The sequence below is a fragment of the Rana temporaria genome, chromosome 3 (assembly GCF_905171775.1).
Source record: "Rana temporaria chromosome 3, aRanTem1.1, whole genome shotgun sequence".
NCBI classification, from domain to species: Eukaryota; Metazoa; Chordata; class Amphibia; order Anura; family Ranidae; genus Rana; species Rana temporaria.
The window spans coordinates 390,666,996-390,693,719 of record NC_053491.1 but is presented as its reverse complement, the minus strand read 5'-3'; the positions used below and the strand labels follow the sequence as shown (position 1 = coordinate 390,693,719).

The window sequence follows — 26,724 nt, the reverse complement described above, 5'->3', positions numbered from 1 at the left end:
AAAAGACCCTGTAAGAATGAATCTCCCTATGAGATCGGTTACCAACATAAGATCCCCTTAAAGCTGAAAATAGACTTCCCCAATGAAAACAAGAGACCATCAGCGTTGATAGGCACAGTTCTCAACACTTCCTTTGTTCTAGGTGACAGGACCGTCACCCATCAATACGATCACAACTGGCCAATACGCCACTTAATACATAATGAAGACCACCCCCCTCCCATGAAAAATCTCATAAATTAAACCACCAGCCCAGACAGAAGAGTTGTCAGATTTCCCTTTATTACAGTTACATCATCAAGACATTAAAGCTCCAATAATTTGTCCGATTCTACAAGAGAGACCCCAGAATGATCAGATGCCCCTTTTATTGCGCTGGCACCTCTATCATTGAGAAAAAAAGTCTTCCTATATCAGAGCTCAACAGCCTAGCCAAGGCACACAATACTACCGAGTGGTATCACCCATTGTAAAGGCTCCATCAATACTTCTCTCTACGGAAGAGGACACCAGAATCCGGCTTCGATTCACACCTATGGCATTTTTAGTGCTTTTTGCAGATTTGCACTACAGTCCCTTTACCATGGTTTCCTATGGAACACGTTCTGTAGTGCAAATCTGCAAAATGCATAGGTGAGAATTCAGCCTTGAGGTCAATATGTTCCTCTTATTGCATTGAAACCCACCAATAATAAAAAAGAGGCCAGAAATTATAAAGAAAGATTTTCTATATAAAAGAAAAAGTCTATTAATCTGGCATAAAATGGTCAGATCCCTCTTTATTTTATCATATTATTCAGTCTCTACAAGTGAGCCCACCGAAAGGATTATAGTACTTTATTGCACAGCCTACCCCCAAAGATAAAGACCCAGCCCCTGAGAAATGCATTCTTATAAAGGGAGCCTAATGGGGAACAATGGTCAGACCCTCATTACTACAAGGACCCCATCAGTATTCATGTCTACATCTGAATCACCCGAGCCCCCCTCATTGCACTGACACCCACCAATATTATATGTCATCCTATAGAAGAGTCTATAAGGGCACAGCTGTCATATCCTTCTGTACATTTCTGGCATAAAAAGACCCTTAAATATTTATCTCTGCCAGCAAGCACACAGACACGGCACGGATACCCACCAATAAGAACCCCCCAGGATAAATCCCACCCTATAAAAGAGACCAGGCAGACAACTATTAGATCAGTGCTTCTCAACCTGGGGGTCAAATGATGATTTGCCAGGGGTCACCGAATCCTGGGCTGTTCCTCAAGCCCGCACTGCCCTCCCAGCCTTTTTGCCCACTCAGCCTCTTCGCAGCCGCCCATTCAGTTCACGGCATGGCTGGGGGGCAGAGACTAGAGGTCAGCTGACTGGTGAGGAATGTGAAGTGGGAGGGGCTGGAGGAGACCCCATCTCCTGATTTCAGCATAGGTGTCACTGCTACGAGACACCACAAAGGGGTTTTAATATTGTACAAGTCGAAAGGAACTCAGGGAGCTCTAAATTTTCCTGGGTTATGGGTGCAAATTACTTGTCTTGCTTTGGGTGCCGACAACCCACGCTACGAAAATAATTTTACTGTTAGGGGTCCCCACAACCTGGGAAATTTTAGGAAGGGGTCACGACACTAGAAAGGTTGAGAACCACTGTATTAGATCCCCCTTTAGTACATCACACAATGGCAATTAGTTTTGCAATGACTACACACTACAATGTTTATTTACATCCTCTTAGATCGCACTAACACCCCCCCCCCATAATTATTATTTAGGATTTATATAGCGCTTTATAACATGAGGGCAGACATTACAGGGTTTTTAGCGGCAGTGTGAATGAGCCTTTACAATCCAATACAGGAGGAATCCGAGGGTCCTGCTCATCAGAGCTCACAACCTAGGATGAAGAAATCCCTCTACATAAAGGGAAACCCAGACAGACACAACTAGCAGACGCCCTTTAGTACATCACACAATAGCAACGAGTATAGTTGTACACAGGATCTGATTACAAAGATCAGATCCTTCTAGATCACATTGATATCCCCCCCCCCCCCAATAATGAAGACCCTCTTGATAAATCCATCTATATAAAAGGGAGCCCAGATCACACAATAATAAAGAGCAGCTCTCTGCAAGTGATCTCACTACTATGGTCCCCCAGAATTGCATGGACACAATGCATTATAAAAAAATACATATGAAAACGTAACTTTTAATAACAGAGCACCTAGACAGACGCAAAATGTCAGCCCTCCCCCTTTAGTACATTGCCCAATAATAAAGGCCCCGTCAATGATGGGCATAAATGTCAGATACTTCTTTTAGACCATAAAATAAAGATTTATATAAAACTACAAGACCCTCTACTATTGCACTGATGATTACCAATAATAAAAACCCCACTAATGAAAAGGATTCTTATTTTAGAACAGGAAGCTTAGTACATAACCCAATAATAAGGACCCCCGACCAATGATCATCTATGACGGTACAGGAGATCCCGCTACATTGATCAGGTCCTTCCTGGCGGCACCGACACCACCCAATAATAAAGACCCCCACCAATGGGAAAACACAAATCATTTTATAATAGACAACCGAGACACATTGCAATGCCAGAGCCCCTTTTAGTACATCACACAGTAATAGACAAAAGTGCATTGTATTTCTCTATAATAGGGCCCCTCAGGTGTCATCAGACCCCACTATTATACTGACCCCCCCCCCCATATAAATGTCAGACTCCTCCATCCCTTACTACCAGTAACATCAATGATCACCCCCTCCCTCCATTGATCACCCCCTTTCTCCAATCAGCACCCCCTCACCCACCAATCACCCCCTTTCTCCAATCATATCCCCCTCTTTCTCCAATCATATCCCCCTCTTTCTCCAATCATATCCCCCTCTTTCTCCAATCATATCCCCCTCTTTCTCCAATCATATCCCCCCCTTTCTCCAATCATATCCCCCTCTTTCTCCAATCATATCCCCCCCTTTCTCCAATCATATCCCCCTCTTTCTCCAATCATATCCCCCTCTTTCTCCAATCATATCCCCCCCTTTCTCCAATCATATCCCCCTCTTTCTCCAATCATATCCCCCCCTTTCTCCAATCATATCCCCCTCTTTCTCCAATCATATCCCCCCCTTTCTCCAATCATATCCCCCTCTTTCTCCAATCATATCCCCCCCTTTCTCCAATCATATCCCCCCCTTTCTCCAATCATATCCCCCTCTTTCTCCAATCATATCCACCTTTCTCCAATCATATCCCCCTCTTTCTCCAATCATATCCCCCTCTTTCTCCAATCATATCCCCCTCTTTCTCCAATCATATCCCCCTCTTTCTCCAATCATATCCCCCTTTCTCCAATCATATCCCCCTTTCTCCAATCATCAACCTCTCACCCACCAATCACCCCCTCCCTCCAATGAGGAGACCCCAATAATAACAGACCCCGTTCAGGCCCTGCTGTCCCCCCACCCCCGTATAGCGGAGCCCCCCTATATCCCTCACCCAGGCCGCTGATCTCCTGGCGTATATTGAGGCGGTTCCTCTCGTCCACTATCGCTGAGATCATCTGCTGGAGGGAGCGGTCCAGAGCGCCGTTCTCCTCCTCTCTCTTCCCGGCCCGGCTGTGACTCTTGACGGCGGCCATCCCCCTCCGGGGCTGCTCTCATCTCACTGCTGTGTGTCCCCCGACCACCCCACCGGCTCACTGACACCCGGCCGGAGACCCCCAGTCAGGCGACACTTCCGTCTCCCATAGCGGATCAGCAGGGAGCTTCCTGCAACACACCGCGATCCCAGCCAATCAGTGGGCGGCTCTAGCGCAAATAGGGCGGGGCGCGACTGAGCGAGGCCAATGAAGGCCTCGGGAGGGCGGGGGTAGGCAAATAGACTGCCAATTGAAGGAGCGCTGGAGGTTTAAAGGGACAGAGAGGGGGAAGCGAATAAGGTCAGGCGGCTGGGCTGAGCGAGGAGGTCTGCCATGTGTGCTGCAGACAAGTTCACCCTCAAGGTGGCACACAGTGTGTGATCGGAATGAATCATCGGGGCTGGGTGGGGCCCCTCCGGATCTACACTGGATTCTAGGAAATATGTAGCCTCAGGGAAGAGAACAATACAGCTATAGAAGGAGGCGTTATTATTTATTTCTGTGTCAGTGTTCTATAGATATCTATATATAAATAAAATAATAGCTCATCTTTTTAAATTGTAAACAAGATAACTATGTGTAATTTTACCTACACACTGGCTATGGTCAAAATGTAAAATTATACACTATACCGTCAAAAGTATTGGGACGCCTGCCTTTCCACGCACATGAACTTTAACCACTTCCAAACAGGGCACTTACGCACCTTCATGCCTAAGCCAATTTTCAGCTTTCAGCGCCGTCGCACTTTGAATGACAATTGCACGGTCATGCTACACTGTGCTCAAACAATTTTTTTTATAATTTTGTTCCCACAAATAGAGCTTTCTTTTGGAGGTATTTGATCACCTCTGCGATTTTTATTTTTTGCGCAACAACTACAAAAAGACCGAAAATTTTGAAAAAAATTAAGTTTTTATTTTTTTCTGTTATTTTTTTGTGAATAAGTAAGTTTTCTTCTTCGATTACGGGCACTGATATGGCGGCACTGATGGGCACCGGTGAGGCGGCACTGATAGGCAGGACTGGTAGGCGGCACTGACGGACACTGATAGGCAGCGCTGGCATGCGGCACTGATGGGCACTCATAGGCGGCACTGATGGGCACTCATAGGCGGCACTGATGGGCACTCATAGGCGACACTAATGGGCACTCATAGGCGACACTAATGGGCACTCATGGGTGGCACTGACGGGTACTGATAGGTGGGCACTGGGCATGGGTGGGAATGGATGGGCACTGAGGGGTGGCACTGAGGGCATTGCTGGGCATCACTTGTTTATCCCAGTGCCCATGTTGCCAGTCAGTGCCTATTTGTGGGCACTGATTGGCATCTTTCTATTTATTTATTTTTTTTACTGCCCCCTTCCCTGGTGGTCCAGTGTGGGCTGCCTTGGTGGTCCAGTGTGGGCATCAGAGGGGGGGCTGCGCTGATAAACAATCAGCGCAAACCCCCCCTGTCAGGAGAGCCGCCGGTCGGTGAGGAACGGCTCTTCCTGTTTACATCGTGATCAGCCATGATTGGACACGGTTGATCACGTGGTAAAGAGCCTCCGCCGGAGGCTCTTTATCAAGATCGGAGATGCAGGGTGTCAGACTGACACCCCGCATTACTGATCGCCGCGCTGTGCGCCCCCATGAAATCCTGCAGGATGTCAATAGACGTCCAGTCAGGATTTCACAACCACTTCCCGGACGTCAATTGTCTATTGACCGGGTGGGAAGTGGTTAATGACATCCCAATCTTAGTCCGTAGGGTTCAATATTGAGTTGGCCCACCCATTGCAGCTATAACAGCTTCAACTCTTCTGGGAAGGCTGTCCACAAGGTTTAGGAGTGTGTCTATGGGAATGTTTGACCATTCTTCCACAAGAGCATTTCTAAGGCCAGTTAGTGTGCATTAGCATTATCGCTCTGTGTAGCAGTGCAGTGGGGAGTTGGGAATGCTCTACCTTTTACCAGCTCTTCCATAAGAGAAGAGCTTACGCACTTCTCTTTCACTGTGCTGGCAAGGAGAGCAATGGGTGGGCCATACACATACACACACGTGTGTTTGAGCTTTGGGGTGCACACCCTAATACTATAGTCTATGGAGGTCAGGCACTGATGTTGGACGAGAAGGCCTGGCTCACAATCTCCGCTCGAATTCATCCCAAAGGTGTTCTATGGGGTTGAGGTCAGGACTCTGCAGACCAGTCAAGTTCCTCCACCCCAAACTCGCTCATCCATGTCTTTATGGACCTTGCTTTGTGCACTGGTCGAAATCCTTTGGTGGAGGGGGGATTATGGAGTGGGGTTGTTTTTCAGGGGTTGGGAACTCTTAAAGCATCGGCATACCAAGACATTTTGGACTGTTTCTTGCTCCCTACTTTGTGGGAACAGTTTGGGGGTGACACCTTTTTGTTCCAACATGACTGCGCAACAGTTCACAAAGCAACGACCATAAAGACATTGATGTACGAGTTTGGGGAGTTTTGTTAACTCAACAGGAACATGCACACCACAGCTCAAAAAAAAAAGCTGATTTTACAGGCATTTGAGCTTTTATTTTAGCTTGTACTTTTTTTCTGTTACAAAACTTTGTAAATAAGTAAGTTTTCTCCTTTGCTTCTGAGGTGGCACTTATATACAACACTGATATACAGCACCGATGGGCACTCATAGGTGGCACTGGAGGGCACTTATAGGCAGCACTGATAGGCAGCATTGATCAGGAGGCACTTGCAGGCATCACTGAATGGCATAGAGTGCCATCCCTAATGGCCACTGATTGGCATCCCTAGTGGGCTTACCTGGTGGTCATGGGGGGGAAGTTGTTAAAGAGATATTAAACCCAAATACAAAAATGTATTGCATTGCAGCTTATTATTTCCTAAATGCTGTGGCTGCATTTGTTTTTTTATTTATTTTTTCACCTAGTGATCTAGTCAGTAACACTTGTCCTGTTGTATGGAGGTTCCACTATCTATCAGGGTGCATTGAAGATACCCTTCCGGTCACCATACATGTTACAGTACCATATAGTACTATCAACTTTAGATTTACTAAAACTTTGTAACATAAACCTGATTAATCTATCCAATTAATCTATTATCAGGCAGGCACTTGAACTACGGTAGTTGTTGGTAGATTTAAAGGAGGTTGTAGGATCAGAATGTATGTGTCTGGGTGAGCTTAAAGGGTCACTAAAGGAATTTTTTTTTTTAGCTAAATAGCTTCCTTTACCTTACTGCAGTACTGGTTTCATGTCCTCATTGTTAGTTTTTGCTTTGAAGTAGCTGTAATTCTGCTGTGATGTCCACACTTCCTGGTTGCCTGTTTCCTTATAACCATCGTACTGGGAGCTTTTCACGGTGGTCTGAGCTGTCATTACTGTGTGTCTAAAACTCCTCAGAACCAATCAGATTCATTTTAAAAACAAAACACTGCCCTGGATTTGTTGTTTTTGTTCTGTGAGTCTTCCCGACTCACCTCTCACCCGGAAATTCATGTATGTACCTTTAAAACCGAACGTGAAACTAGAGGCACATTATATGATAGATTAAATTCAATTTTTAATCATTTTTAAAAGGAATCGGTTAACTTTTATGTCTCTATACCCTGTAAACAGTCATTTCAGCAAAAAAAAATTTTTCCTTTAGTGACCCTTTAAAGTCGGCCAGTGTAAATATGCAACTAAGATACGACGGCGTAAGAGACTTACGCCAGTCGGATCTTAGCCTAATTTCGGCGTATCTTGCTTTCTGAATACAGAAAGAAGATACACCGGCGCAGCTTTGAATTTACGTGGCGTATCAATAGATACGCCAACGTAAATTCTTTCTGAATCTAGCCCTGAATGTCTAGATGGAGGGAATCAAGACATTTGCTTTCATTCAACCCACTAGTTAAAAAAATAAGAAACATAATGTATGCCTTAGATAGCAGCATTGTCTGGAGAGGATAGCATGAGATGGACAAGTAGATTTTAAAGGACTTTACACAAGTGACCAATAGAAAAAGTCAATGTGCATAACTATTCACCCCTCTAAAGTCAATACTTTGTAGAGCCACCTTTTGCGGCTATCACAGCCAGGGGCGGACTGACCATTGAGTCACTCGGGCACTGCCAGAGGGCCCCATGCCACTAGGGGGCCCCATCAGGGTTGCCAGGCTCAGTAAAACCAGGGACAGTATGTAAAAATCTGTTTTTATTACATCTGTCCCTGATATGTCCGAAACTGACATAATTTTGATGTGAAAATCCAGAGATTTTAGCTGCCCCGCCTCTGCACTGCCTCCTGGCGTGGTGGCCATCTGTAAGCCCGGGGGCCCCATAATCTTCTATTGCCCGGGGGCCCTATGATTTGTCTGTCCGCCCCTGATCACAGCTCCAAGTCGCTTTGGATAAGTCTCTATGAGCTTGCCCCATCTTACCACTGGGATTTTTGCCCATTCTTCCTTGCAAAACTGCTCCACCTCCTTCAAGTTGGATGGTTTGCGCTTCAACGCTTGTGAACAGCAATCTTTAAGTCTGACCACAGATTTTCTATTGGATTGAGGTCTGGGCTTTGACTAGGCCATTCCAACACATTTACATGTTTCCCCTTAAACTACTCAAGTGTTGCTTTAGCAGTGTGTTTGGGGTCATTGTCGTGCTGGAAGGTGAACCTCTGTCCTAGCCTCAAATCACACACAGAGTGGTACAGGTTTTGCTCAAGAATATCCCTGTATTTAGCACCATCCACCTTTCCCTCAACTCCGACCAGTTTCCCAGTCCCGATTGCTGAAAAACATCCCCACAGCATGATGCTGCTACCACCATTTTTCACTGTGGGGATGGTGTTCTTTGGGTGATGTGATGTGTTGGGTTATGCGCCAGACATAGCCTTTTCTTTGATGGCCAAAAAGTAAAATGTTAGTTTCATCAGACCAGAGCACCTTCCTCCATACATTTTGGAAATCTCCCACATGCCTTCTCACAAACTCAAAAAGTGCCATTTTGTTTTTTGCTGAAAGTAATGTCTGTCTTCTGGCCACTCTGCCATAAAGCCCAACTCTATGGAACGTCCTGCTTATTGTCATCCTATGTACAGATACTCCAGTCTCTGCTGTGGAACTCTGCAGCTACTCCAGGGTTACCTTAGGTCTCTGTGCTGCCTCTCTGATTAATGCCCTCCTTGCCCGGTCCGTGAGTTTTGGTGTGCGGCCGTCTCCTGGCAGGTTTTCTGTTGTGCCATGTTCTTTCCATTTGGTTATGATAGATTTGATGGTGCTCCTAGGGATCATCAAAGATTTAGATTTTTTTTATAACCTAACCCTGACTTGTACTTCTCAACAACATTGTCCCTTACTTGTTTGGAGAGTTCCTTGGTCTCCATGGCAGTGTTTGGTTAGTGGTGCCTCTTGCTTAGGTGTTGCAGCCTCTGGGGCTTTTAAAAAAGATGTGTATCTGGAATGACAGATCATGTGACACTTAGATTGCACACAGGTGGACATCATTTCACTAATTATGTGACTTCTGAATCTAATTGGTTGCACCAGAGATTTTTATGGGCTTTATAACAAAGTGGGTGAATACATACGCACATGCCTTATTATAATTTTTTTTATTTCTGAAAAATAGTTACGGTATATGTATATATTTTTCTAATTTTATTTCACCAATTTAGACTATTGTGTTCTGATCCATCACATAATTCAAATTAAAAAAAACATTGAACTAGAGACTGTAATGTAACAAAATAGGTAAAAAGCCAAGGGGGTGAATACTTTTGCACGGCACTGTATATTTTAGGGGGCAGATCCACGTACCTCGGCGCTTCTCTCCGCCGGGCGCAGCGTATCTACAGTAAGATACACTACGCCGCCGTAACTTATTTTTATTTTTTCGAATCCTCAAAGAATTTGCGCCGTAAGTTACGGCAGCGTAGTGTATCTTTGGCGGCGTAAGGGCGCGGAATTCAAATGGCTGTGATGGGGGCGTGTTTTATGTAAATACGTTGTGACCCGACGCAAACAGCATTTTTTTTGAATGGCGCATGCGCCGTCCGTGGGGGTATCCCAGTGCGCATGCTTGAAATTAAACCGGAACAAGCCAATGCTTCTGACGGTGATGTCATTCTACGCAAACCTATTCGCGAACGACTTACGCAAACGACGTAAACAAATCAAATTTCGACGCGGGAACGACGGCCATACTTAACATTGAGTACGCCACCATATAGCAGCTTTAACTATACGCCGGAAAAAGGCGAACGCAAACAACGTAAAAAATGTGCCGGCCGGACGTACGTTCGTGGATCGCCGTAACTAGCTAATTTGCATACTCGAAAATGCACCTAAGATCCGACGGCGTACTAAGACGTACGCCTGTCGGACCGAACCCAGATGCCGTCGTATCTTGTTTTCTAGATACAAAACAAAGATACGACGCGGGAACTTTAAAATTACGCCGGCGTATCAATAGATACGCCGGCGTAATTCTTTTGTGGATCTGCCCCTATATATATATATGTATGATCAGAATTTGCCTGAAAGCTTATATGTATATGAGCACTATTTGTTACTTTCTGTCTAAATTAGGAGTGCTGCAACTATGGACTTGATTATATCAAATATATATTTGACTAATGTATATACCGTATTTATTGGCGTATACCGCGCACTTTTTTGCCCTGAAAATCAGGGCAAAATCGCAGGTGCGCGATATACGCCGATACCCGCTTCCCGCGCCGAGTTTGAACCACTGCGCCAGCATATACCGAGCGCAGTACACTCGGGTATAGTCGGGCAGGCTCGGCTCCTCTCGCGGTCACGTCCTGGACGTACAGGACGCACAGGACGTGACCGCGAGAGGAGCCGAGCCTGCCCGACTATACCCGAGTGTACTGCGCTCGTTTTTTGCCAGCGCAGTGGTTCAAACTCAGCGCGGGAAGCAGGGATCGAGCGGGGAGGACACCGCAGAAGGACGCCGGACCCGACGAGGAGGACACCACCGAAGCTGCAGACGGACGCCGGACCCGACGAGGCCAAGACACCAAAACTGTAAGTACTAAAATGTTTTTTTTTACAGGAATGCGGGTCCACTTTAGGGGTGTGCGCTATACGCCGGAGCGCGCAATACCCCGATAAATACGGTAAGTTGAACTATTGGAGTTGGCTCCAGGACTTAGCTGGGAAGAGAATAGGCATGTGCACCAGGTGCAATGGGGATGGGCTGGAAGTTTCAGATGCTCCCTTCTCCCTACCTCTCACTAACTGGAGTGACTGCAGTGTCCCCCCTGTCAGTGGAGCATTCTTTTAGCCTGAAGCATGGTGGTGTGTGCAGGGCCGTCTTAAAACGATCATGGGCCCCTGGGCAAAGTAATGCGCTGGGGTCCCTACCAGTTTGCCCCAATTTACGCACCTACTTTCAAGAAGTAAAGTATAAATAGTTGATAGATTTTATTAAAAATACTAATGAATATGTTTAATTCTATTTTACAAAAGGAAAACATTTCAAAAACCAATGACTAGTTAACACAAAGGGCACAATACTGGGATCAGGAGGGCACAGTATAGGTTACGGGACACGACCATATCGGGACAGTTTAGTAAAAAGCATGACTGTCCCAGCAAATCCTGGACACTTGGCAAGTTTGATGTATTGCAAGATTATTATGGTGCCCCAATGTACCTGGGGCCCCTGGGCAGTGCCCAGGAGTGCCCTTGCATTAAGATGGCCCTGGGTGCGTGGTACCTCCACTACCGGTGCAGTGTCATATTCTGTGACAAATTGTGATGGGTTCACTGAAGGGTAGTGTCGTAAATCCCCTGGAACGCATCGCATTTGCCGTTGGAGCGCATTGTGCATGCGCAGTTGCCCACCATGTGACTTCCGCAGCATTCTGCGATAGGGAGCAGAATATGACAACACACCGGCACAAACCCTGTGCTCACTGCTGATGCTTTAAAAAAAAATTCCGATCTTCACCTTGAGCACTGGACGACCTTGCCCTAGCACTAGTTGACTCGGTTACAAGCACTGATCACCTATACATTGTTTTGTGCAGTTTACTGTGAGATTTAAATTTAATTATGCATACTATCTATAAAATACGTGCAGCCAAAAAAGCTTTGGCTATACTTCTCCTTTAATGGGGAAAATAAAATTATGTAAAGCAGTATACAAACAGAAATCAGGTTTTAATTGTTTGATATCAATATCATGTTAAATCATTACCATCATTTTTTTTTTATTATTATTATTATTATTTCTTATTTTTATATATTGGCTATTTTAGAGGTATGCAGATAGGCTTACTCCTCTATACAACTTGTAATCAAGTTTTTCTCTGGGAATAGACCCTTGCACCCAAGGCATATACCCCAATTGCCATTGTGAAATATGATCCTCTGAAAAAAACTTTCCCAACCTTTTTACCCTTGAAATTAATAAAGGCATAATCGTTTTTAATTAAAATAAAAAAGATGTTCTATTTATCTGCTGTATGCAATGATTTTGTACAGAGCGTTCACTTGCCTTCTCTTTTGTAGTCCCCTTCTTTGCGCTGTTCACTCCTCCTTCCTCTGAGTGACCTTTAAAAAGCTGTGTGCTATGTGGGCACCCATATGGGCACCCTCCTGATCTTGGTTGTATGCGTCCATAGACACACACTGCACCACTGCTCTCTACTCACAGGAGTGAGACTGAGAGCAGCAGGCTCCGCTGCCCTGAGACCACAGCAGTGCTGCAGCTGGGACAGCGCTGGATAGGTGAAAATAAGCAGGTAAACTCTTACCTGACTCCTCTCACCAATCCTACACTATTCTGTCTGCAGCAATGCTCCTCTTACTTCCTGGTCTCATAGGAGACACTGACAGCAGCAGGGGCCATAGGCATGCCCTCACGGGCACCTTATAACACACAGTTTGTTAAGAGGGCCCCGGAGGAAAAAAGCAGTACCTGCGAGGGGGCCGGCAAAAAAAATAAGGGACTGCTCTGTGCAATATCATTGCACAGAGCAGGTAAGTATAAGTATATATCTTCTTTATTTAAATTCAAAAGCAAATGCCTTTAATATTACTTTAAATATGGCATACCTAGAACATTTGACATCCAGAGCCGATTATTTTACAACATTTCCTTGCTCTATACGGAAAAAACAATCATGAAATTAAACAAATAATAATAACCAGAGAAGAAACACAGCTTGTGAAATTGGAAGTGTCCACATAGTCTAGTCATCAGTAGAAAAAGGTCCCGTTGCTATGATGCATAGTGAAAACATACCCTTTTACGTTGGTGATCAGTGAAGACATGCCCCTTAACGTTGGGGATCAGTGAAGACATGCCCCTTAATGTTGGCAATCAGTGAAGACATGACCCTTTACATTGGCGAACAGTGAAGACATGCCCCTTCAGTTTGGCGATCAGTGAAGACATGCCCCTTAACGTTGGCGATCAGTAAAGACATGCCCCTTAACATTGGTGATCAGTAAAGACATGCCCCTTAATGTTGGCAATCAGTGAAGATTTGCCCCTTTACGCTAGCGATCAGTGAAGACATGCCCCTTTACATTGGCAAACAGTGAAGACATGCCCCTTTACGCTAGCGATCAGTGAAGACATGCCCCTTTACATTGGCAAACAGTGAAGACATGCCCCTTTACGTTAGCTATCAGTGAAGACATGCCCCTTTAGTTTGGTGGTCAGTGAAGACATACCCCTTAACATTGGCGATCATTGAAGACATGCACCTAAACATTGGTGATCAGTGAAGAAATGCCAACTTGCACTGGTGGTTGGTACAGAGAGTCCACTTCCATTTGACGTCAGTTGGAAATTGCCCCTTACATCGGTGATCCCTGTAAGTGGGAAATCAGTTAGTCAATGCTCAAGGAACCCATAGTAATCTCTGAAGTGACCCTAGTTGAGAAAGCTTACTCCAAACAAATATACTTCAATCTTTTAATGAACTTTAGTTCCTAATTTTTGATTGGATCTGGTACATCCAATCTCACACCATTACTAATAATCCCTTTAACTGATGTTATATATAATACTCTTTGGCCTGGCACACACATTTTATCTTGTATACGAGCAGGGAACATACAACAAGCTTTTACAAAGCATTTGCACAGCCATTTTTGATCATTTTTTTACACCTTTAATTCAATGCGCATTAATATGTTAAAAAATCTTGCCAGGACATCGAGATCTGAATGGGCCCATAATATGCCCATTAGGCAATATTACCACACAGCAGGTGCTTGTTTGTGCGGATTCCATATACATTTACTATAAACGTTAGCTGTGTGTGATCCAGATTTCACGTGTGTCTGGGATAAGTAGCAGACTGCGTTCCCGCTACACGACCTCATTAATCTGCAAGTAGGTCAACAACACTTGGGAATGCCTAATTATCTTTAATGGGAACATTATATTGTGCAGAGTATATGGGGGTTACACGCTAAATGTTAGGAACATTTTTATTTTTCTCTTCTCTGTCGTACATAATGACACTCTATTATATTACATTAATTAGAGACTTTATAACTAAATAAAGGTTACTGCTTTGAAGCAAAATGACCAAGAGCAGAAATTAAACTTCTCATTCACTGCACTGTCTCTATGGAGGATCAGCATTGTCTGGATTAAGATATGAATTAGGACTACAGAACATCCACCCCCTCCATAACATGGGGGAAGTGTTCTGTAGTTGACAGAAGTGATCAACTATAAGATATATATATATATACATATATATATATATATATATATATATATATATTGTGACAGTAGGCAGGTTAAATCCCCTGGTTGCATCCAAGATGCTGTATATATATCTCCTTGGTTCAGGCTTTATGCCAGTTTGTACCTCTAGGGGGAGTGCTGGGAGTCCTGCTGGGAGGACTTGATGAGCCCAGCTGAGTTAGGTGGGCTCGTTAGGTCCTCTACAAAAACTCCCAGCATGCTAAGAGATATGCTCCAACCTGAAACCAGACCTGTGTGCAGTGGCGGAACCAGAGTTCTGGGCGCCCGGGGCAAAAAAATGTTTTCGCCCCCATCCCCCTATATAATAGCACAGGTACACTGACAGGTACTCTTTATGGAGACATTAGGGGTCTCTAGGAACCCTAATGTCACCTGGGGACCCCAAAAGAAGCTGATGAAGCACAGATCTGCTTCTTCTCTCTGGCTATAGCAGCCAGATGACTGACAGGTGAATGCGGATGTAATACACATCACTTCTGCATTCACAGCCTGGAGGGAGATCAGCAAGGAGGAAGATGCTGGTCTCCCTCCCATCTTACCTCCTGACACCCTCTCGAGCCGGTCCCGGGCTGCAGATGGGGCAGCGGATCCCGGGATTAAAGGTGAGGGGTCAGGAGGGGGGGGCGGCGGCAGTACTGGAGGGGGGTAGGGGGGCACGCAGCCAGCACATATACACAATTGGCAGGCTATAGAGCCGCCGATCGTGTATATGTGAAAGTTCAACCGGTAATGGCACTGACCCCCGACACCTACACTGTCACCTACACTGACCTGACCCCATACACTGACACTTACACTGACCTGACACCTACACTGACACCTACACTGACACCTACACTGACCCCTACTCTGACCTGACACCTACACTGACCTGACACCTACACTGACCTGACCCCTACACTGACACCTACACTGACCCCTACACTGACCTGACCCCTACACTGACACCTACACTGACACCTACACTGACCTGACACCTACACTGACCTGACACCTACACTGACCTGACCTCTACACTGACCGGACCCCTACACTGACCTGACACCTACACTGACCCCTACACTGACACCTGACACCTACACTGACACCTGACACCTACACTGACACCTGCACTGACACCTGCACTGACCTGACACCTGCACTGACCTGACACCTGCACTGACCTGACACCTGCACTGACACCTGCACTGACCTGACACCTGCACTGACCTGACACCTGCACTGACACCTGCACTGACCTGACACCTGCACTGACCTGACACCTGCACTGACCTGGCACCTGCACTGACCTGACACCTGCACTGACACCTGCACTGACCTGACACCTGCACTGACACTTGCACTGACACCTGCACTGACCTGGCACCTGCACTGACTTGACACCTGCACTGACACCTGCACTGACCTGACACCTGCACTGACCTGACACCTGCACTGACCTGACACCTGCACTGACACCTGCACTGACCTGACACCTGCACTGACACCTGCACTGACCTGACACCTGCACTGACACTTGCACTGACACCTGCACTGACCTGACACCTGCACTGACCTGACACCTGCACTGACACCTGCACTGACCCACCTAACTCCTACAGTTGAAGTCCTACTTCCTGCAATACCCCCCCCCCCCCCCCCCCCCTCCAGCTTGGTGAAAATGCATCCTCAGAGTCCTCCTTACCTCTCTGTCTGCTCTTCTCCAGAGACTCCTCCAGGACTCTCCTCAGGACGGACAGGACCCCAGAACTGCTTCGGAGTCCCGACTCTCTTCCCCGCCAGCGCCATCCACCCGCAGCCCTCTCCATGCTGCAACTCCCTCCACACAGCGCTGTACCGCAGAGCACCAGAGCGGAGGGGAAGACGGCGGCTCACACTTTCAGCGCCTGATGTCTCCAGCCGCCATGTTCAGACTTTCCCGGCTTTCCCGCCATGTTCAGACTTTCTGGGCGTATGGCGGTTATGTGCGGAGGCGGGACTTCCAGCCCCACTCCTCACATGACCCCCATATGCCCAATCACAGGGCGCTCGCTGGACATTAAACATGGTGGCCGCTGGCCGGTCCGGCGGACATCCGTGTCGGTGACACAGGGAATTAAAATTAGGAGGAGGCACGAAAAGTCGCCCCCCTAAATGTCACGCCCGGGGCCACAGCACCCCCTGCCCCCCCCCTTGCTACGCCAGTGCCTGTGTGAATAGTCTGGGGAGTGTTGTCTGTGCGGTGAGACAAAGGCTGTGTGGCTACTATTACCAAAACTCTAACCAGCAGGGAGTGGGACTGGGGCAGCACTAGGCTGTACCCAGGCGTTAGTTAGGGACACCGATGTGTTTAGTAAGCAGTCAAGTATTTTTGCATTTCTTTTGTTTCTGTCACATTTGTTTTGTATATAGTTCAAATAAAAACCGCACCTTTTTGTTTTCCTCCTACCACCGCTTTGCCTAATTGTTTTTGTGTGCTGAACCCATACAAGGGGTCACGCACACCCGCTGACGGGCTAACCCCCTCACAATCTATATATATATATATATATATATATATATATACCTGTATATAGTCCATATTGTGCTATGTTATGATCCCACTTATATTTAACTATATACATTTATTTCATGTTTACTTATTGTTTACCTACTGATTGTCATGCACCTCCCTCAAAGTCCCAACCCTTCTTTCTTCTTCAATTAAGTAACAGGGAGAGATATGGCATATATGCCATTTAGACCCCTTTCACACTGAGGAGTTTTTCAGGCGGTACAGCGCAAAAAATATCGCTGCTATACCGCCTGAAAAACTTCTGCACTGTATACTCAATGTGAAAGCCCAAGTGGAGTTTCTGAAAATGTGAGCAGTAAAATAAAGCCTATTGCTTCTATAATTGGTGGATCTAATAGAGTGTCTGGGGAACTCTAATCTGCACCTGTTTGGATTAAATGGAGAACTGCGCCATGCTTGCTGTTCTTCTTAAATAATGTATATACATCAGTGCATAAAAAGAACAAATCACATTATTAATTAAAGACCTGTTTTCATTTTAATTGTTTGCTTTTTGGTTTAATACTGCTTTAAAGTAGATTTACTTACGTGATCCTCTGCTCCTTCATGCTACTAGACCAGTCCCTGACGTGTCTTCTCCCTTAGGCCTCATTCACATATCGGGCCGTTCGGGTCCGTCTGTCACGGACCTGAACGGCCGCTCCATGCATCGCTATGGAGCGTCGGATGTCAGCGGAGACATGTCCGCTGACATCCGACCCGATCGGACCCGATAAAAACAGACGTATGGGGGCCACGTCCCCATCCATCCATGCGGATCGGATCGGGTAAGATCTGATAAAAACGGACATGCTGTCCGTTTTCATCAGATCGCTCCATAGGAGACAGCGGTGCCCGACAAGCCCATCCCCGCTCAGTGAGCAGAGAGGAGCTTGTCATCCGTCGGCTCAGCGGAGATCTGCGGACTGATCTCCCGCTGAGCCGACGGGAGCAGGCGGACTCCGTAGCGACGGAGTCCGCCAAGTGTGAATGAGGCCTTACGCTCCAGAGGTCTAAGATCCTGATGTCATCAAGACCAATGCTAGGTTACTAACCCTGCTTTGGACATGAGGAACAGTCTACTACCAAAGTTTGGAGGAGGGCCATCTGGTGGGGGAGCAGAGAATCAGGTAAGGTAAAGTGCTTCTCTTCTCCCTAAGGCCCCTTTCACATTGGACTTGTAGCTGCGGTGGCGGTATATCGCCGCTAAAAATAGCGGCACTATACCGCCAAAATTTGCGCGGGAATCGGCCGCTAGCGGTGCGGTATTAACCCCCGCTAGCGGCCGATAAAGGGTTAATACCTATAGAGGCGCATTGCGGGCGGTATTGCCGCGGTTTCCCATTGTTTTCAATGGGAAAGAGCGGTGAAGGAGCGGTATACACGCCGCTCCTCTCACCGCTCCAAAGATGCTGCTGACAGGAGATTTTTTTGTCTCTCGCCAGCGCATCGCCTCAGTGTTAAAGCCCTTCGGCTTTCACATTGAGGTAGCTGTGCAGGAGTTTTTCAGGTGGGATAGCAGCGCTATTTTTAGCGCTGTACCGCCTGAAAAACTCCTCAATGTGAAAGGGGCCTTACAGTTAACTTTTGCAGCGTGCAGTCCCACTGTTTGGGAAGATTTAAAATTTCCCAGATTTGAGCTGGTCCAAGTCACACTGGCACACCTGTGTTTAGCTTTTTTAAATGCAGGAGAAATCATTTGAGAAGTATAAAACATTTTTAAGCCTGTGTTTAGATATTCCTGCTTTTGAACAAGGTTAGCTGCTTTTAGATGAATTTAGCAGCATTTGATCTCCGTTCACATCTGAGCGGTTCGAATCGCGGGCAGAATCATGGATTTGAAATAGCAGCAAAACGTGGGATGCCCTTGCGATCCCCGTTATTTCCAATGGAACCCCGGTCGCAGTGAAATCGTGCAAAACAGAATCACGTGATGCCTGTTGCCCCAAAAGAAGTTCAATAACTTCTTTTGGACGACAGGCGTCCCACAATTCTGTTTCCGCGGTTTTACTGCAAATTGTCAAGCGACAATCGCAGCAAAAAGGCGCCACGAACGCGGTGCAATTTTAAAGTGATAGGGATCGTAAAAGGGCCACTCACGTTTTTTCCATGATTCGGGATTGCAGCGATTCTGCCCTCGATCTGGCACGCCCAGATGTGAACGGAGCCTTATGCCGCGTACACACGCTCGGAATTTCCGACAACAAATGTTCGATGGGAGCTTGTTGTCGGAAATTCTGACCGTGTGTAGGCTCCATCGGACATTTTCTGTCGGAATTTCCGACAATAAAAATTTGAGAGCCGATTCTCAAATTGTCCGACAATAAAATTCGTTCTCGTAATTTCCAATCGTGTGTGGACAATTCCAATGCACAAAATTCCACACATGCTCTGAATCAAGTACGAGACGGAAGCGCTCGGTCTGGTAAAACTAGCGTTCGTAATAGAGATAGCACATTCGTCACGCTGCCTGTAACGGACTGAAAACACGAGGCTGAAAATCGTGAATCGTCTCTCACCAAATTTCTACTAAACACGACTGGTATTGAACTTCCCTTTAATAGTGTCATTGTACGTGCTGTACGTGACCGCGTTCTTGCCGTTCAGAATTTCCGACAACATTTGTGCGACCGTGTGTATGCATGACAAGTTTGAGCCAACATCCGTCGGAAAGAAAATCCATGGTTTTGTTGTTAGAATGTCCGATCGTGTGTACGCGGCATTAGAGTGTCTAACCAGATCTTGGACACACAGAATTCAATTTTCTCTCAACGCAGCATACACTGACCACGCTTAAAGTGGTTGTAAACCCATTACAACCACTTTAACCACTTCCCGCCCGGCCTATGGCCGATTTACGTCCGGGAAGTGGTTATGAAATCCTGACAGGACGTTCTAGAACGTCCTGCAGGATTTCATGCCGCGCGCGCCCGTGGGGGCGCGCATCGCGGCGATTGGTGATGCGGGGTGTCAGTCTGACACCCTGCATCTCCGATCTCGGTAAAGAGCCTCTGGCGGAGACTCTTTACCACGTGATCAGCCGTGTCCAACCACGGCTGATCACGATGTAAACAGGAAGAGCCGTTGATGGCTCTTCCTCACTCGCGTCTGAAAGACGCGAGTAGAGGATAGCCGATCGGCGGCTCTCCTGACAGGGGGGGTTCGCGCTGATTGTTTATCAGCGCAGCCCCCCCTCGGATCGCCACACTGGACCACCAGGGATGCCCACCCTGGAGCACCAGGGTGGGCAAAAAAAAAAAAAAAGCCAGAAAAAAAAAAAAAAAAAGTCTAAAAAAAGAAAAAAAAAAAAAAGCACAAAGAAAAAAGATGCCAGTCAGTGCCCACAAATGGGCACTGACTGGCAACAATCAGTGCTGCCACCCCAGTGTCCATCAGCGCCACCCCAGTGTTGTCCATCAGTGCCACCCCACAGTGCCCATCCATGCCCAGTGCCCATCTGTGCCACCCATAAGTATCCATCAGTGCCGCCCATGAGTGCCCATCAGTGCCGCCTATGAGTGCCCAGTGCCGCCCATGAGTGCCCATCAGTGCCGTCTATGTGTGCCCATCAGTGCCGCCTATGTGTGCCCATCAGTGCCGCCTATGTGTGCCCATCAGTGCCGCCTATGTGTGCCCATCAGTGCCGCCTATGTGTGCCCATCAGTGTCGCATACCAGCGCCGCCAATCAGTGCCACCTCATCTGTGCCCGTCAGTACTACCTCATCGATGTCCATCAGTGCCATCTCATCGGTGCCCATTAGTGCCGCCATATCAGTGCCCGTAATTGAAAGAGAAAACTTATTTACAAAAAAATTAACAGAAAAAAATAAAAACGTAATTTTTTTTCCAAATTTTCAGCCTTTTTTTAGTTGTTGCGCAAAAAAAAAAAAATCGCAGAGGTGATCAAATACCACCAAAAGAAAGCTCTATTTGTGAGGAAAAAAGGACGCCAATTTTGTTTGGGTACAGTGTAGCATGACCGCGCAATTGCCATTCAAAGTGCGACAGTGCTGAAAGCTGAAAATTGGCTTGGGCGGGAAGCTGCGTAAGTACCTGGTATGGAAGTGGTTAAACTACAGGTAAGCCTAGATTAAGGCTTACCAGTAGGTGCAATAAATATCTCCCAAACCTAAAAGGTTTAGGAGATATTTGCAGAAATGGTAGCACCAAAGTCTACGGCGCATGCGCTGTAGACATCGGGCACAGGCACACTGAGTGTGCCGTTTCTAACGGCGATCATGTCGTTAGTGGCGGCACCTGTGTGCGGGAATGACGTCATCACGGCTCCGGCCAGTCACATCACTGGAGCTGCGATACCCGGAAGTCACTCTGGGAGAGATGGCGGCGCCGGAGGAGGCGAACGAGGACCGCTGCGGGGCTTCAATCTCAGGTAAGTAATTCATAATGAGCTAGTATGCTATGCATACTAGCTTATTATGTTTTTGTCTTGCAGGGTGAATTATTATTATTTTTTTCCGAGAGGGTTTACTTCCTCTTTAACCGCTTGCCGGCCGCCGCACGCCGATGTACTTCGGCAGAATGGCACGGCTACGCATATTGGCGTACAGGTACATCCCCTTTAATATGCACATCTGGCGGCACGCTCACGACCAGGCAGGGTACTCCGTGACTGCGCCCACGGGACAAGCAGACCCGATCGCCACCGGTGTCCAGCGATCGGGTCACAGAGCTGAAGAACTGGGAGAGGTAAGTGTAAACAAAACTCTCCCTGTGCTTCCTGGTCAGACTGTCACTGATCGTCTGTTCCCTGTCATAGGGAACGACGATCAGTGACGTCACACGCGAAGCCACACCCCCACACAGTAAGAATCACTCCCTTAGGGCACACTTAACCCCTTCTGCGTCCCCTACAGGTTAACCCCTTCACTAGCAGTGTCATTTTCACAGTAATCGGTGCATTTTTATAGCACTGTTCGCTGTAAAAATGACAATGGTCCCAAAATAGTGTCAAAAGTGTCCGAAGTGTCCGCCATAATGTCGCAGTCACGATAAAAATCGCTGATCGGCGCCATTACTATTAAAAAAAATAATAAATAATAAAAATGCCATAAAACTATCCCCTATTTTGTAGGCGCTATAACTTTTGCACAAACCAATCAATAAACGCTTATTGTGATTTTTTTTTTACCAAAAATATGTAGAAGAATACCTATCTGCCTAAACCTGAGGAAAAAAAACGTTTTTTTATATATTTTTGGGGGATATTTATTATAGCAAAAAGTAAAAAATATTGCATTTTTTTCAAAATTGTCGCTCTATTTTTGTTCATAGCGCAAAAAATTAAAACCGCAGAGGTGATCAAATACCACCAAAAGAAAACCCTATTTGTGGGGAAAAAAAGACGTCAATTTTGTTTGGGAGCCACGTCGCACGACCGTGCAATTGTCAGTTAAAGCGACGCAGTGCCGAATCGCAAAAATGGGCCTGGTCCTTTAGCAAAAAATGGTCCAGGGCTTAAGTGGTTAAACACAGGTGAGTGGCACCATTGAAAAATCATTACATGCTATTACATGCATTTAGATGTGCCCTGGAAATACATATAAACGCAGGTTTACCAAGTGCCAGTGTGAATGAGGCCCTATGGCCCGGATTCTTAAAGCACCTACGCCGACCTATCTACTGATACGCCGCGTAAGTGCAGGGATGCACCGTCGTATCTATGCGCCTGATTCTGCTATTAAGATACGCCTGAATTTTGGCTCCATCCGACCGACGTAAGTCTCCCAAGCCGTCGTATCTTGGGGGCATATTTACGCTGGCCGCAAGGGGCGCTTCCATTGTTTTGCGCGTCGAATATGCAAATGACCGAGATACGCCGATTCACGAACATACTTGCACCCGTCGCCGTAATCTACGCCGTTTACGTAAGGCGTACGTCCGTCGTAAAGTTATTCCACCTATAGGAGGCGCATCCCATGCAAAGGTATGGACGACGGAACAGCCGTCGGATTTTACGTTGTTTACGTAAGTCGTACGTGAATGGGGCTGGGCGTAGGTTACGTTCACGTCGTTGGCATTGAGCCGTCGTATCTTGGGGAGTAAATTCAACGTGATTCTGAGCATGCGCGCGCATGCGCCGTTCGTTCGGCCCTTCATTTGCATGGGGTCGCGGTTAATTTAAATGTATCACGCCCACTACCTTCCTACTTTGAATTAGGCGGGCTTACGCCGCCCAGTTTTACGTTACGCTGGCGCAACGTAGGGAGCGAGTGCTTTGTGAATACTGCTCTTGCCTCTCAGAGTTACGTCGGCGTAGCGTATATGAGATGCGCTACGCCGGCACAAAGATGCGCTGATCTACCTGAATCTGGGCCATAGTGTTTATCTTTTCTAAACGCAGGAAAGTTATCTGCAAAGTATAAGTACATTTTACTCCTCCCAGATTAATTTTTCCTGCATGTAGATGTTCCTGCTTTTTAGAAGGATTAGCCAGTTTACTCGCATTTACATGCGTTTAGCATTTCTAATTGGATCCTGGACACAAAATTCTGTTTTCTCTAAATGCAAATAAACTGACCGCACCTAAATGCAATTAAACGCACAATGTGAATGACTTGATTGAAAAATCATTATGTGCATTTATATGAGTTCAGAAATTTTCCTCTGCATATAATCACAGGTTTGACAGTGCCAGTGTGGATGAGGTCTTAAAGGTTTTGGCCAGTTAGCATGTGATAAGCCAGGCACCGATCATGTGCCACTTGTGATCAATGCACAGGATGGAGTCGTGCTGTGTAAAGGGAACTATTTGGAATGTCACGCACAAGCCTTGTCACATGGGCATTCTTTGACCTTTAAACATTTTCAGTCACCCACCACCAACTAACCATCATTGTCACGTTGCATCACTGGCAACCATAACAATGAAGGCGATACATAGCACTCGCTGTAAGGCTGCATTCACACCTGAGCGTAGGGCGTTCGGTCGTTTTTTCAGGCGTTTTTTTTTCGCGCGTATTCATGCTTATTTGCGTGTTTGCATACAGCGTCGTGCGACGTTTTTGTACTTCGGCGTTTCTTATTTTAGCCAATAGGAAAAATTATCATCTTTTCATCACTTGTTGCTATGTTGGTAGATTTTTTTTACTCTTCTGCATGGGCGACAAGTTCTATTGATTAAAGCGACGAAACGCCCATAGCAAACGCCCGTTGTCGCGCGATACGCTCAATACGCGCGTTTCCCATTACTTTCTATGGGAAAAAAAAAACGCTCAAACGCCGCTGTCGCGCGCTTCGCGCGACAAAAAAAGGTCCGGGACTTGTTTGAGCTTCGTGCGACAGGCGTTTGGGCGTTCAGGCGTTCAGGTGTGAACAGTCACCATAGGGAATAATGTTAATTCTCCCCTCTGGCGTTTGTGAGCAGTGCGCTTCAGGCGTAAAAACGCCTAGGTGTGAATGGGGCCTGTGTGTATACAATGCACATAGGAACGTATCATGTATAATTCACACGTAGAGCTTATTATCTGTATTCATTATACCCAGTAGTCTACTTCTTTTCTGTACAGGCGTCAGCAATTAGTACGATTTATAGGAAGCATTTGTAAGAACTCATCTGGAATACGCGCTTCAGTTTTGAGCACCAGTTCACAAAAAAGGATGCTGGAGCACTGGGGAGAGGACAGAGAAGGGCGATTAAATAATAAGACGAGGCGTGGAGGAGGTCAGGCATGGGGAAAGATTAAATTGTATGTATAGGTAAAACATATGCAGGAAATCTCTGCAATATAGTCACATTTCCCCTTGTTTTATGCTTTACCGCTGTCAAAATGTCAATAAGTATATTCCTCAATAGCCACAAAGAATATAAATTCAATTTGTGTGTACCAAATGCTCTTGCAAACCTGAATATTACCATGTAAAAATAGCAGCGAGCTGTTAGAAATCCCCCCCTCTGAAAATTCAAAACAATGGGCCAGATTCAGATAGGAGATACGACGGCGTATCTCTAAGGCCGGCCGGTGGTATCTATGCGACTGATTCAGAGAATCAGTTACGCACAGATATCCCTAAGATCCGACAGGTGTAACTGTGTTACACCGTCGGATCTTAGGCTGCAATTCCAGGCCGGCCGCTAGGTGGCGCTTCCGTATCTTTTACGCGTCGGATATGCAAATGAGGAGTTACGCCGATTCAGAAACGAACGACCGCCCGGCGCATTTTTTTACGTCGTTTGCGTTTGGCTTTTTCCGGCGGAAAGTTACCCCTGCTATATGAGGGGTATGTGCGGCGTATCCTATGTTAAGTATGGCCATCGTTCCCGCGCCGAGTTTTGACATTTTTACGTCATTTGCGTAAGTCGTTCGCGAATACAGCCGGACGTAATTTACGTTAACGTCGAAACCAATGACGTCCTTGCGGCGTCATTTGGAGCAATGCACGCTGGGAAATTTTGCGGACTGCGCATGCGCAGTTCGTTCGGCGCGGGGACGCGCCTGATTTAAATATTACACACCCCCTACCCGCCGAATTTGAATTCCGCCGGGGGATTTACGATACGCCGCCGCAACTTTACAGGCAAGTGCTTTCTGAATAAAGTACTTGCCTCAAAAACTTGCGGCGGCGTAACGTAAATCAGATCCGCTAACCTATCTGAATCCGGCCCAATATCTTCACCAAAAAATACACTAAAAGCAGGTTACATGGCTTCTGTTTTTGTATTCCTACAAAAACAAAATCATAACGACTTTAGAAAAAAAATAAAAAAACACTATTAGTGGACAAACATAGCATAACTTACAAAGTACCTGCTAAATCTAAAAGATAAAACTTTATTGAGTTATTGAGCTCTGTGTGTAAATGAGGTCCTGAGGCTCATTCCCATGGGTGCTGTGGCCTGTTCAGTGTCAATAGGCATTTTGTTTTATATGGATATTGCTGTGTGCAGGCAGCCTATGTTATGCTTATGGGGTGCATGTTCTAATTTGACAGGCATGTGGATGCTGTCCAAAGACAGACAGTATGCACTCAGGGTCACTCACCTGCATCCGCACACCAATCAAGTTAGGACCTGCGGCTGAGTTAATGCAGACGCTGCATCCCTATAGAGTAACAGATAGCAACAAATCGCTCATTCACACTGCATGGGCCAGAGAACCCATGTGAATGGGCCCTTATTTTTTTGGATGATTATTTTACCATTTTTAAAAACAATTTTTGGCACAATTATATTACACAAACGCACACATTGTACATTATATAATACTGTAATAAAGTGAATTATAGGATTTTACAAGCATTTTACCTCAGTTCACACTGGAGATTACTGTTAGACAGGGAGAGAGAGGGGGAGAGAAGACAGCACATTACATGGTAAGACCTACCCCGAAAATAAGCCCTCTACTGTGTCTTTTGTTGCCAAAATTAATTAAAGACCCAGGCTTATTTTCTGGGAAACACGGTACCATCACATACTGTAAGTATGAGTTATGATCCTGGAAGGCTCTGATACTCATGTTACTGACCTGTTGCCAATTAACCTAATTAGTTGCAAAATGTTCTTCCAGCTTTTCCTTATTAGGCTTAATGTACACGGGACGTTTTGAAACCTCTCCTGAACAATTTAACTTAACAGTTACCGACGTTTAAAAAACTTCAATTTTGCCGGGTTTACATGTCGCGTTTAGCTGCCTTTGCGTTTAGAAGTGTTTTTTTTTTCTTCAAATAGTCAAAGATGGATCTTCATTAAAAAACGCCTGTAAACAAAACGCAGATAAACGCGAGTTACCGCGTTTACAAGCTGTTACAGGAACCCCAAATGGGACAGGGG

General features: G+C 46.2%; 1 protein-coding gene across 2 annotated transcripts in view; it reads right to left on the bottom strand.

Annotated features, from left to right (window-relative positions):
- Positions 1–3,837, bottom strand: part of KIAA0930 (KIAA0930 ortholog) — an 86,660-nt gene extending 82,823 nt beyond the window's left edge. For both annotated transcript variants that reach the window (XM_040345798.1, XM_040345799.1), the window contains exon 1: positions 3,523–3,837. In XM_040345798.1, coding sequence (XP_040201732.1) covers positions 3,523–3,664 — 142 coding nt within the window. In that variant the 5' untranslated portion in view covers positions 3,665–3,837. The remainder of the gene's footprint in view (positions 1–3,522) is intronic.
- Between the last annotated feature and the right edge of the window lie 22,887 nt (positions 3,838–26,724).